This window comes from Lissotriton vulgaris, chromosome 4_1, assembly GCF_964263255.1.
Source record: "Lissotriton vulgaris chromosome 4_1, aLisVul1.2, whole genome shotgun sequence".
Classification (NCBI taxonomy): Eukaryota; Metazoa; Chordata; class Amphibia; order Caudata; family Salamandridae; genus Lissotriton; species Lissotriton vulgaris.
Window position 1 is genome coordinate 581748372 of NC_141691.1, and position 12109 is coordinate 581760480.

The following is a 12109-nucleotide window of genomic DNA, read 5'->3' on the forward strand; positions in this document are numbered from 1 at the left end:
GACTTAATATCCAAAATATATGTGGCAAAGAGAGAGTTAGAGCAGAAATGCGAAATGAGGACAGTTATCCGGTCAGTAGCAACAGTTCCAGTAATCAGATACGACCCAGCTCATCAGCTAGCAATATAATAAACGATAGGTCAGTAAATGTCTGATAATATTAGGTTCTTTAATGGCGAACACTTCGAAGGTAAGCTGGTGTTCTCAATGAGGTAAGATTTACAACCATGACAAGTTGGTGCACATAAGTATAGTTATCGCATTTCTTCACTCAAACGGTATTCGTGACGCGAAGCGATGCGAGTCGAAAAGCGGCATTTTATGCTCTGGCCGCTCAACTCATGGTTGTAAATCTTACCTCATTGAGAACACCAGCTTACCTTCGAAGTGTTCGCCATTAAAGAACCTAATATTATCAGACATTTACTGACCTATCGTTTATTATATTGCTAGCTGATGAGCTGGGTCGTATCTGATTACTGGAACTGTTGCTACTGACCGGATAACTGTCCTCATTTCGCATTTCTGCTCTACCTCTCTCTTTGCCACATATATTTTGGATATTAAGTCTCATCCCTAAGTCACGGTTCATTCTGTTCAAAACGTGATGCTCAATATACATCTCAGCTCGCCGTGCTCATGCCTTGAAAAAGTCCTTGTGTAGGACGAAACACGTGTTGGTGATATCTAAATTTTGCTGGGAACATCTGTTTTATGGAATTGAAAGAATAAAGATTGAAGAAAACCAAATAAGTGGACTATATCGTGAACCCCTTTTTGTTTTGATATCTCTTACTGAATGCAACCTTGTCAATTGTTTTCCTTCTAAAATACTCTACGAGTAGTAGAGTTCTGATATATTGAGGGTCTATAACTTATGCCCTAATTGCTAGAATTACTAGCCCACAGGAGTGCTGTGATAAGCTTCTCAAAAATTTGTTTGAACTTATGTGACACACTTCTAGTGTGTAACTAACGACACCTTTAGGTGGTAGGTGTCTTGAGTTTCTGTAGCACCCTATCGACTATTATTTTTCTTATAAGAAAACAGATCATTTGAAGCGTACCAAATACAGAAATAATAAGATTGTTTTGCAGAGTGTGTGCAGACGTTTCCCTTTGGGAACACTACCACCTATCTTTTTGTACTTCATTCACAGTAACAAGCCAGACAGGCTCCTATTGAAATGATAACATTGCTCTTTGAACAAGCACAACTGCACCACCAAGTAAACACCACAACAATGTTCGGTTTCTTTTTTTAATAAATTAATGTCATTCAAAATACAGTGCCAGAACAGGATGCAGCTGAACATGCTAGTAGGGTTTGTCATGAAGCACCTGTGCTCATGTAAGATTGGAGGTGGCGCCTCACTACTGCTAGTGGTTCCTGGGATTAATGCCAGAGCAGCACTAGGCATCTGCTCGCCTGCACAGAGTACAGAATATTCTTGAACAGTTCACTCTCCTCCCATCCCCCAGAAAAGGTCAAATAAAAAAATGATAGCTACAGAATATCTAAACACAATCACACTACAGTAATGCATGTTATTAAATTAACAAAACGACCTGGTTATTCCAAACTAAAACTTTGTTTTACGATGGAAAATACATCAGCAGCAGGAAGTAATATGCATGAGCCCATGTAACTGTATTACAGAGTGTGGAGGAGTTTGATTAACGCGCTCCACATAGACCCGCACTATGAGGGGCTAGCAATTCTATTGCAAGCCCAGCAACTTAAGTCCACATCTGGTAAATTACCAGCTGCTTGGAAGACCTGTGTTCTAAAAGGACAGGTACAGATAGGTTAGTGAAAACAGAAAACATGCACCTAAAAACAGTGACTGAACCTGCAGCCATGATTTGCTCTGCATGTTACCATAAAACAGAGATCCACCCTTGCTATAACTGGCAGACCAAATGGGATTTGGTTATTTTTCAGGTTTTTCTTTCATGGAATTTATTTATCAACACATCAGTGATAAGTGCACCGGAATTCAACCTTGAGACAATTCGATAACCAGTCCAGCACTTATTAAGAAGTTCAAAAATAAATGGAAGAATCTGCAGAGCATTTTGTTTTACATACCACCCTAGAAATAGTAACTGCCTTGAAGTAAACTCTTCCTTAACGGAAACCCTTTAAAGGGCAAGGATCAATGCATTACACACAATTCAAATGCGTAAGCTGGCATAATATACACAAAGGTTTCTGTCAATTATTTGATAAAATATTTTTGATTATGGAAGCCTATGTCCCCATAAAAATTCACTAATTTGTACAGAACATTAACGGCTACAAACATGTTAATAGGGCATAAAAATAAAAACGTATTAACAAGAAGTCTGATGGTTTCCAGCCCAATTCTTTCATAAACAAAATGAGTCTCAGTTCATGAATGCTTTATGCAAGAAAATCTCCTGTGTCAAGTCTTTTAATCCCCAGAAGCTATACAGGTGGCAGAGTTACCATCTCTCCATCCAGCTCAAATTCATCGTTCCCGTCCGGAGAGAAGAGATATGTTGGAGGTTTCCATGGAGATACTTCAAGGCAAGATGGGTAGAGCTTCCCTACGGTGCAGCGAAAGTCTTTGCCTAAATCCCAAAACACACGCTCAGATATTTGTTGCCGCAAAAACCACTGATCAACTTCCATATCATACTGGTAGATGGCATATTTGGCTCTTTCGTTCATGTGCGTTTCTCGGATGAAGACACATAAGGAATTGGAGATGACCACAGCGCGGACACAAGGGTCAGAGTATCGCTTTGCAGGGATATTGGCGGCCATCCTCCACTCATTTTTATTCACATCGTACACTTCCACTGTTACAGATGACCCATCAACAGTGCTGGTTGGAACTCTTATACCAGAATTGTTGCCAATATGCAACCCTCCAACATAAAAAATGTTATCACCAAAATCAGCAGCTGAAGCAAAGCATCTACTAGTTTGCCGTGTGGCCATTTCCACCCATGTACTTGACCTTGGAAAATAACAGTATGTTAAATTGTGTGCCATAACGTAAATACAGTCATGTACAACTACTGCAGCATTCCACTGCCATGCACAGGGCAATGGGCTTACCATAGTCCACTCATCCTTCTCAGAGTCATACCTTTCAACAGTTCTTCTATTGAGTTCGCCACCTACACTATCTCCTCCAATTGCATAGATATACCCTTCACAGCAGACTAAGGAAGGCTTTAGGCGAACAAACTTCATTGGGGTCTTTGGAATCCAAGCATTTTGCTGTGCATCAAACCAGTAAAAACAATTCACCGTTCTAAATGCAGCTTGCAGTTTGCTTGCTTTGCTGTGATTGCTTTTTGCATTTTTCAGAGGAACTTGGCCACCTGCTATGTAGATGTCATTGTCAGGAGTTACAAGAGTACCAACTTTGTGCAAATCAGCGGGAGGATTGCAAAGCTTGTAAACCTTTTCTGCCTGGGGACTGTAACAGACCGACGAGTAATAACTACCAGAGTTTTCAGCAGCAGCTTCGATGAATATTATCATTTCTTCTTTTGTCATGCCAAGTCTTGGCTTGAAGAACCTGGGCATAGACTTGTACAAGCCTTGAACTACCACAGATTTATCGTTGGGTGGCAGACCCTGGAACCACTCACGCTGAATCACTTCTGAGAGAGCATCGATCCTGATGTGGCTAAGAACAGTGGACAAATACTGCGAACGTGAAACAGTGTTGTACTCCAGCCAGGACATTGCAGCCTCACGAACAGTCTCTTCTTTCTCCACATTTAAATTGTCACTACTTACAAGGTCTATCAGAAGCTCACTGGACAGCTGCATGAAAGCTTCCTGGTGGCAAACAGCAGTAAATTTGTGTTCCACCATCCTTTTTGCACTCTGTTTCAACTCTTCACAGCTAAACAGGTCAGCGAAACTCAACAATCGCACACAGTTTTCGGCATTTATTTTCTTGATTAAATATTCTCTACAGCGATGCAATACATCATCCACCTGTAATTCAAAATAGAGGATAATTAGTTATGGCAATTTTTTTAATGCAATATGTTTATATGTATACACATACGTTTGGCGTTTAGTGTAGAAGGCATTTCAGTGATTTAAATATTTTTAAGGTGAAATCAGAAACTAAATATATAATGATGAAGACTAATTTCACACAGAGATAAAGAATTATGGCTCAATTGGAATGGAACCTCATCAAGCTTGAGATGAAAAAAATGCAAGACAGCAAACCTTTTGCTCTACTACTATGTTCTGAAACTTCCTCCGCACCTTGATCTACACGGTTTTTTGCAACAGGCTCTTCATCTCTTCAAACAACACCACAATATCAAGCAATACTCCGGAAAGTTGACACTAGCGGGTCTCCTGGTAAGAGACCTGCTCTCTCTCTCCCCCTGCAGCTTCGCTGTTGTGAAGCTGCCTGTGCAGTGCCCTGTGCAGGTAGGTGTTCGAGACCTTCCTCCACCTGCAGGCTCCTGCCTGCGCCTCATCCCTGGTGGTCCAGTGGGAGAGCCTTGCTCTTCAGCTGGTTCAGCCGCCATCTGTACTGTGTTGTGCCCGTTTTTAGGTCTCGCCCTGGAATTCGCATCCGAAGGATGCGTCCAGGGCGGAGACTTATAGCTGTCGGCTGCCGGGGAATGAGGGACAAGAAACTGTGACGAGCTTTGGATTGAGCTGCGTGCACGCGCGTCAACATTCACGCATGCGCACATCACAGCCACACGCATACACAGCACTCACGCATGCGCACATACACAGGCACACCCCGTCACCTACACGCATACACAGAGACCCCTCCACACACACCAGCCCCTCTCCTCTCGGCTCCACACACACGCACACGCATTTACACTTACACAGACACGCAGGCACCCAGACAGGCAACCCCCCCCCCCCGTCACACACACGCATACACACAGACTCCAGGACACATACACATACACACACATGCACGCTCACACACATACACAGTCCGCCGCCGCGCGCGCGCACACAGATGCCCCCCCCCCCCCAACAAGGCGAAGCCCCACTCACCGGCATCCTCAGTGCAGCGGCTCCCACCGGCAGCAAGACTCTTCTTCCCTTCTTCGGCACCGGGGCGCAGGGTAGGCTCCTGCCTGCTCCGGTGCTCCAAACAATCGCGGCTCTTCCGTGGGAGGCGGGGTAGGCTCCCGCCCTCCTACTTCCGGTTGTCCCGCCCGGCCTGCCTGACTTCCTGGTCGCAGGCCGGCGCAAAACGCTGCATAAAAAATGCTTACAACAAAGGCTGCTTCTCAGTTTCCGCGACCGCGCTCCGGTTACCGGCGTCTTGTGTTTTTTCTTTTTTAATTGCGAGCCTTATATTTTCAACATTTTTCAGTCTCAATTAAGTGCATACTATTATATAACTGAGTTAAGGTCCCGCGACGAGGGGCTGAGCAACCGTAGTGGCGAAGCGAACCTGCCCTGTGAGGCGGCCTGATTGCTGTGGCGGAGCCTTATATTTTCAACATTTTTCAGTCTCAATTAAGTGCATACTATTATATAACTGAGTTAAGGTCCCGCGACGAGGGGCTGAGCAACCGTAGTGGCGAAGCGAACCTGCCCTGTGAGGCGGCCTGATTGCTGTGGCGGAGCCGGAATCGCGGCGCGACAGACCGAGCCCGGGCCTCATTCAGGTGCGGAGAGAGGCGTCCGCGAAGTAGCAGCAGCTCCGGACTGAATTCCGGCCGCCTTTACCAAGATGGCGGCCGTTTGAGTGAGGTTCCGGACCACAGACGCGGAGACCGAGGGAGAAGCGGAACGGGTCCCACCCGCGAGGCACGGCGCTTGGTGGAGGTGCTACCCGGGAGCGGAGAGCGGGGGGATCCCTTCACCTCCCCCCCCCGCACCCCTCCCCCTCCAACGACGAAAACCGCGGGCGCTTGGATCGGCGGAGCTGGTCCGTTCCCGCAGGCGAGATTGGACGCCTACAACGGAGGTGAGCCCAGGAGTCAAAAGCGGAGGAAGGGACCGCTTGGGGGGGGAGGCCTTGCGCCAGTGGCCTACCGGTCCGGTGCATACCCCCGAATTCCCATTAGTGCCACCCGCATCGACGGAGGTGCCCTCTCCCCACCCCCCATACACACATTCCCGCCTGTGGAACGGCCGGTGGTGAGGACACACGAGACACGGGGGCAGGCGACAGACTACGGGAGGCACCAGCAGCGGAGGCTGACCCCGCCAGGGACGACACTAGCAAGGAATCGGGGCCACGCAGGGAAGGGAGAGCAGAACGATCACGAGAGCGGCAGGGGGTGAGACTCCGGACATTGCCCCCCCTCCCCCTACGTGACAAGGCACACAGCCGAACGGGGAAGAAGGCCCTGAAGCAGCAGTGGGGATACTAGGAACTGGAAGAAGAGATAGTGCCCCCCCCACCCCCCCCCCTGCACCAGGGGTCATTGTGAGAGGACAAGCGCTACACGGGAGAGGGCCGGACCATATTCACGAACCGGGCGGAAGGAGAAGGGATGAGATAGCCACCTCAGCCAACCCTGACCTCAAGGGCCACACGGAGATAGACCACTTGCAAACGCACAACACGCCCCTGCTGGCAGAGACCCGCCTGGGATAGCTCCAAGGGACGGGCTTCGGAGCGACTGAAGACTGAGCACAGGGAAGAAAGACACCTGGATACGACGAGGGGGGTGGCAGGATCGCCCCACCCGGAACCCTGAGGTGGGTGCAGAACCAGACAAGCCCGATACTGTGCGTGCAGAGTGACAGTGAGTGCGGAGTGACAGTGAGTGCGGAGTGACAGTGAGTGCGGAGTGACAGTGAGTGCGGAGTGACAGTGAGTGCAGAGTGACAGTGAGTGCAGAGTGACAGTGAGTGCAGAGTGACAGTGAGTGCAGAGTGACAGTGAGTGCAGAGTGACAGTGAGTGCAGAGTGACAGTGAGTGCAGAGTGACAGTGAGTGCAGAGTGACAGTGAGTGCAGAGTGACAGTGAGTGCAGAGTGACAGTGAGAGCAGAGTGACAGTGAGTGCAGAGTGACAGTGAGTGCAGAGTGACAGTGAGTGCAGAGTGACAGTGAGTGCAGAGTGACAGTGAGTGCAGAGTGACAGTGAGTGCAGAGTGACAGTGAGTGCAGAGTGACAGTGAGTGCAGAGTGACAGTGAGTGCAGAGTGACAGTGAGTGCAGAGTGACAGTGAGTGCAGAGTGACAGTGAGTGCAGAGTGACAGTGAGTGCAGAGTGACAGTGAGTGCAGAGTGACAGTGAGTGCAGAGTGACAGTGAGTGCAGAGTGACAGTGAGTGCAGAGTGACAGTGAGTGCAGAGTGACAGTGAGTGCAGAGTGACAGTGAGTGCAGAGTGACAGTGAGTGCAGAGTGACAGTGAGTGCAGAGTGACAGTGAGTGCAGAGTGACAGTGAGTGCAGAGTGCGTGCAGAGTGCCAGTGAGTGCAGAGTGAGTGCAGAGTGAGTGCAGAGTGACAGTGAGTGCAGAGTGACAGTGAGTGCAGAGTGACAGTGAGTGCAGAGTGACAGTGAGTGCAGAGTGACAGTGAGTGCAGAGTGACAGTGAGTGCAGAGTGACAGTGAGTGCAGAGTGACAGTGAGTGCAGAGTGACAGTGAGTGCAGAGTGACAGTGAGTGCAGAGTGACAGTGAGTGCAGAGTGACAGTGAGTGCAGAGTGACAGTGAGTGCAGAGTGACAGTGAGTGCAGAGTGACAGTGAGTGCAGAGTGACAGTGAGTGCAGTGACAGTGAGTGCAGAGTGACAGTGAGTGCAGAGTGACAGTGAGTGCAGAGTGACAGTGAGTGCAGAGTGAGTGCAGAGTGACAGTGAGTGCAGAGTGAGTGCAGAGTGACAGTGAGTGCAGAGTGCGTGCAGAGTGCCAGTGAGTGCAGAGTGAGTGCAGAGTGACAGTGATTTCAGAGTGAGTGCAGAGTGACAGTGAGTGCAGAGTGACAGTGAGTGCAGAGTGAGTGCAGAGTGACAGTGAGTGCAGAGTGAGTGCAGAGTGACAGTGAGTGCAGAGTGACAGTGAGTGCAGTGACAGTGAGTGCAGAGTGACAGTGAGTGCAGAGTGACAGTGAGTGCAGAGTGACAGTGAGTGCAGAGTTACAGTGAGTGCAGAGTGACAGTGAGTGCAGAGTGACAGTGAGTGCAGAGTGACAGTGAGTGCAGAGTGACAGTGAGTGCAGAGTGACAGTGAGTGCAGAGTGACAGTGAGTGCAGAGTGACAGTGAGTGCAGAGTGACAGTGAGTGCAGAGTGACAGTGAGTGCAGAGTGACAGTGAGTGCAGAGTGACAGTGAGTGCAGAGTGACAGTGAGTGCAGAGTGACAGTGAGTGCAGAGTGACAGTGAGTGCAGAGTGACAGTGAGTGCAGAGTGACAGTGAGTGCAGAGTGACAGTGAGTGCAGAGTGACAGTGAGTGCAGAGTGACAGTGAGTGCAGAGTGACAGTGAGTGCAGAGTGACAGTGAGTGCAGAGTGCATGCAGAGTGCATGCAGAGTGACAGTGAGTGCAGAGTGACAGTGAGTGCAGAGTGCGTGCAGAGTGACAGTGAGTGCAGAGTGCGTGCAGAGTGACAGTGAGTGCAGAGTGACAGTGAGTGCAGAGTGCGTGCAGAGTGAGTGCAGAGTGAGTGCAGAGTGAGTGCAGAGTGAGAGTGAGTGCAGAGTGAGAGTGAGTGCAGAGTGAGAGTGAGTGCAGAGTGAGAGTGAGTGCAGAGTGAGAGTGAGTGCAGAGTGAGAGTGAGTGCAGAGTGAGAGTGAGTGCAGAGTGCGTGCAGAGTGCCAGTGAGTGCAGAGTGCGTGCAGAGTGCCAGTGAGTGCAGAGTGAGTGCAGAGTGACAGTGAGTGCAGAGTGACAGTGAGTGCAGAGTGAGTGCAGAGTGACAGTGAGTGCAGAGTGAGTGCAGAGTGACAGTGAGTGCAGAGTGAGTGCAGAGTGACAGTGAGTGCAGAGTGACAGTGAGTGCAGAGTGACAGTGAGTGCAGAGTGACAGTGAGTGCAGAGTGACAGTGAGTGCAGAGTGACAGTGAGTGCAGAGTGACAGTGAGTGCAGAGTGACAGTGAGTGCAGAGTGACAGTGAGTGCAGAGTGACAGTGAGTGCAGAGTGAGTGCAGAGTGACAGTGAGTGCAGAGTGAGTGCAGAGTGACAGTGAGTGCAGAGTGAGTGCAGAGTGACAGTGAGTGCAGAGTGAGTGCAGAGTGACAGTGAGTGCAGAGTGAGTGCAGAGTGACAGTGAGTGCAGAGTGAGTGCAGAGTGACAGTGAGTGCAGAGTGAGTGCAGAGTGACAGTGATTTCAGAGTGAGTGCAGAGTGACAGTGAGTGCAGAGTGACAGTGAGTGCAGAGTGAGTGCAGAGTGACAGTGAGTGCAGAGTGACAGTGAGTGCAGAGTGACAGTGAGTGCAGAGTGACAGTGAGTGCAGAGTGCGTGCAGAGTGCCAGTGAGTGCAGAGTGAGTGCAGAGTGACAGTGAGTGCAGAGTGAGTGCAGAGTGACAGTGAGTGCAGAGTGACAGTGAGTGCAGAGTGACAGTGAGTGCAGAGTGACAGTGAGTGCAGAGTGACAGTGAGTGCAGAGTGACAGTGAGTGCAGAGTGACAGTGAGTGCAGAGTGACAGTGAGTGCAGAGTGAGTGCAGAGTGACAGTGAGTGCAGAGTGAGTGCAGAGTGACAGTGAGTGCAGAGTGAGTGCAGAGTGACAGTGAGTGCAGAGTGAGTGCAGAGTGACAGTGAGTGCAGAGTGAGTGCAGAGTGACAGTGAGTGCAGAGTGAGTGCAGAGTGACAGTGAGTGCAGAGTGAGTGCAGAGTGACAGTGAGTGCAGAGTGAGTGCAGAGTGACAGTGAGTGCAGAGTGACAGTGAGTGCAGAGTGACAGTGAGTGCAGAGTGACAGTGAGTGCAGAGTGACAGTGAGTGCAGAGTGACAGTGAGTGCAGAGTGACAGTGAGTGCAGAGTGACAGTGAGTGCAGAGTGACAGTGAGTGCAGAGTGACAGTGAGTGCAGAGTGACAGTGAGTGCAGAGTGACAGTGAGTGCAGAGTGACAGTGAGTGCAGAGTGACAGTGAGTGCAGAGTGACAGTGAGTGCAGGGTGACAGTGAGTGCAGGGTGACAGTGAGTGCAGAGTGACAGTGAGTGCAGAGTGACAGTGAGTGCAGAGTGACAGTGAGTGCAGAGTGACAGTGAGTGCAGAGTGACAGTGAGTGCAGAGTGCATGCAGAGTGCATGCAGAGTGACAGTGAGTGCAGAGTGACAGTGAGTGCAGAGTGAGTGCAGAGTGAGTGCAGAGTGAGTGCAGAGTGAGTGCAGAGTGAGTGCAGAGTGACAGTGAGTGCAGAGTGACAGTGAGTGCAGAGTGACAGTGAGTGCAGAGTGACAGTGAGTGCAGAGTGACAGTGAGTGCAGAGTGACAGTGAGTGCAGAGTGACAGTGAGTGCAGAGTGACAGTGAGTGCAGAGTGAGTGCAGAGTGAGTGCAGAGTGAGTGCAGAGTGAGTGCAGAGTGAGTGCAGAGTGAGTGCAGAGTGAGTGCAGAGTGAGTGCAGAGTGAGTGCAGAGTGAGTGCAGAGTGAGTGCAGAGTGAGTGCAGAGTGAGTGCAGAGTGACAGTGAGTGCAGAGTGACAGTGAGTGCAGAGTGACAGTGAGTGCAGAGTGACAGTGAGTGCAGAGTGACAGTGAGTGCAGAGTGACAGTGAGTGCAGAGTGACAGTGAGTGCAGAGTGACAGTGAGTGCAGAGTGACAGTGAGTGCAGAGTGACAGTGAGTGCAGAGTGACAGTGAGTGCAGAGTGACAGTGAGTGCAGAGTGACAGTGAGTGCAGAGTGACAGTGAGTGCAGAGTGACAGTGAGTGCAGTGTGACAGTGAGTGCAGAGTGACAGTGAGTGCAGAGTGCATGCAGAGTGCATGCAGAGTGACAGTGAGTGCAGAGTGACAGTGAGTGCAGAGTGCGTGCAGAGTGAGTGCAGAGTGACAGTGCGTGCAGAGTGAGTGCAGAGTGACAGTGAGTGCAGAGTGCGTGCAGAGTGAGTGCAGAGTGACAGTGAGTGCAGAGTGAGAGTGAGTGCAGAGTGAGAGTGAGAGCAGAGTGAGAGTGAGTGCAGAGTGAGAGAGAGTGCAGAGTGACAGTGAGTGCAGAGTGACAGTGAGTGCAGAGTGCGTGCAGAGTGAGTGCAGAGTGACAGTGAGTGCAGAGTGCGTGCAGAGTGAGTGCAGAGTGACAGTGAGTGCAGAGTGAGAGTGAGTGCAGAGTGAGAGTGAGTGCAGAGTGAGAGTGAGTGCAGAGTGAGAGTGAGTGCAGAGTGAGAGTGAGTGCAGAGTGAGAGTGAGTGCAGAGTGAGAGTGAGTGCAGAGTGAGAGTGAGTGCAGAGTGAGAGTGAGTGCAGAGTGAGAGTGAGTGCAGAGTGAGAGTGAGTGCAGAGTGAGAGTGAGTGCAGAGTGAGAGTGAGTGCAGAGTGAGAGTGAGTGCAGAGTGAGAGCAGAGTGACAGTGAGTGCAGAGTGACAGTGAGTGCAGAGTGACAGTGAGTGCAGAGTGACAGTGAGTGCAGAGTGACAGTGAGTGCAGAGTGACAGTGAGTGCAGAGTGACAGTGAGTGCAGAGTGACAGTGAGTGCAGAGTGACAGTGAGTGCAGAGTGACAGTGAGTGCAGAGTGACAGTGAGTGCAGAGTGACAGTGAGTGCAGAGTGACAGTGAGTGCAGAGTGACAGTGAGTGCAGAGTGACAGTGAGTACAAGCACTCAGCACCACCACATTATCACTCAGAACCACCACAGCACCACTCAGCACCACCACAGCATCACTCAGCACCACCACAGCACCACCATAGCACCACTCAGCACCACCACTGCATCACTCAGCATCACCACAGCCCCATTCAGCACCACCACAGCATCACTCAGCACCACCACAGCACAAATATGTTCTCTCAATGTTTCAAGCTTTATTACAAATGTCACAAAAAGATGTTAATATTTCACTTCTGTTCTTGGATTTTGTTACAATAAAATACACTGAACATAATCTTCACAAAAGTTATTTACAAAAGTTTAAGCTATTGCCATTATAAATTACAATCACTTTTATTAAGTATTAAAAAAAATTAAAAGCCATTGTTATTTGTAA

At 49.8% G+C, this 12109-nt stretch overlaps 1 protein-coding gene across 1 annotated transcript in view; it reads right to left on the reverse strand.

Moving 5' to 3' along the window:
• Positions 1-1247: 1247 nt before the first annotated feature.
• Positions 1248-12109, reverse strand: part of KBTBD2 (kelch repeat and BTB domain containing 2) — a 155956-nt gene continuing 145094 nt past the window's right edge. The window contains exon 4 of the mRNA XM_086964798.1: positions 1248-3988. Coding sequence (XP_086820924.1) covers positions 2453-3988 — 1536 coding nt within the window. The 3' untranslated portion in view covers positions 1248-2452. The remainder of the gene's footprint in view (positions 3989-12109) is intronic.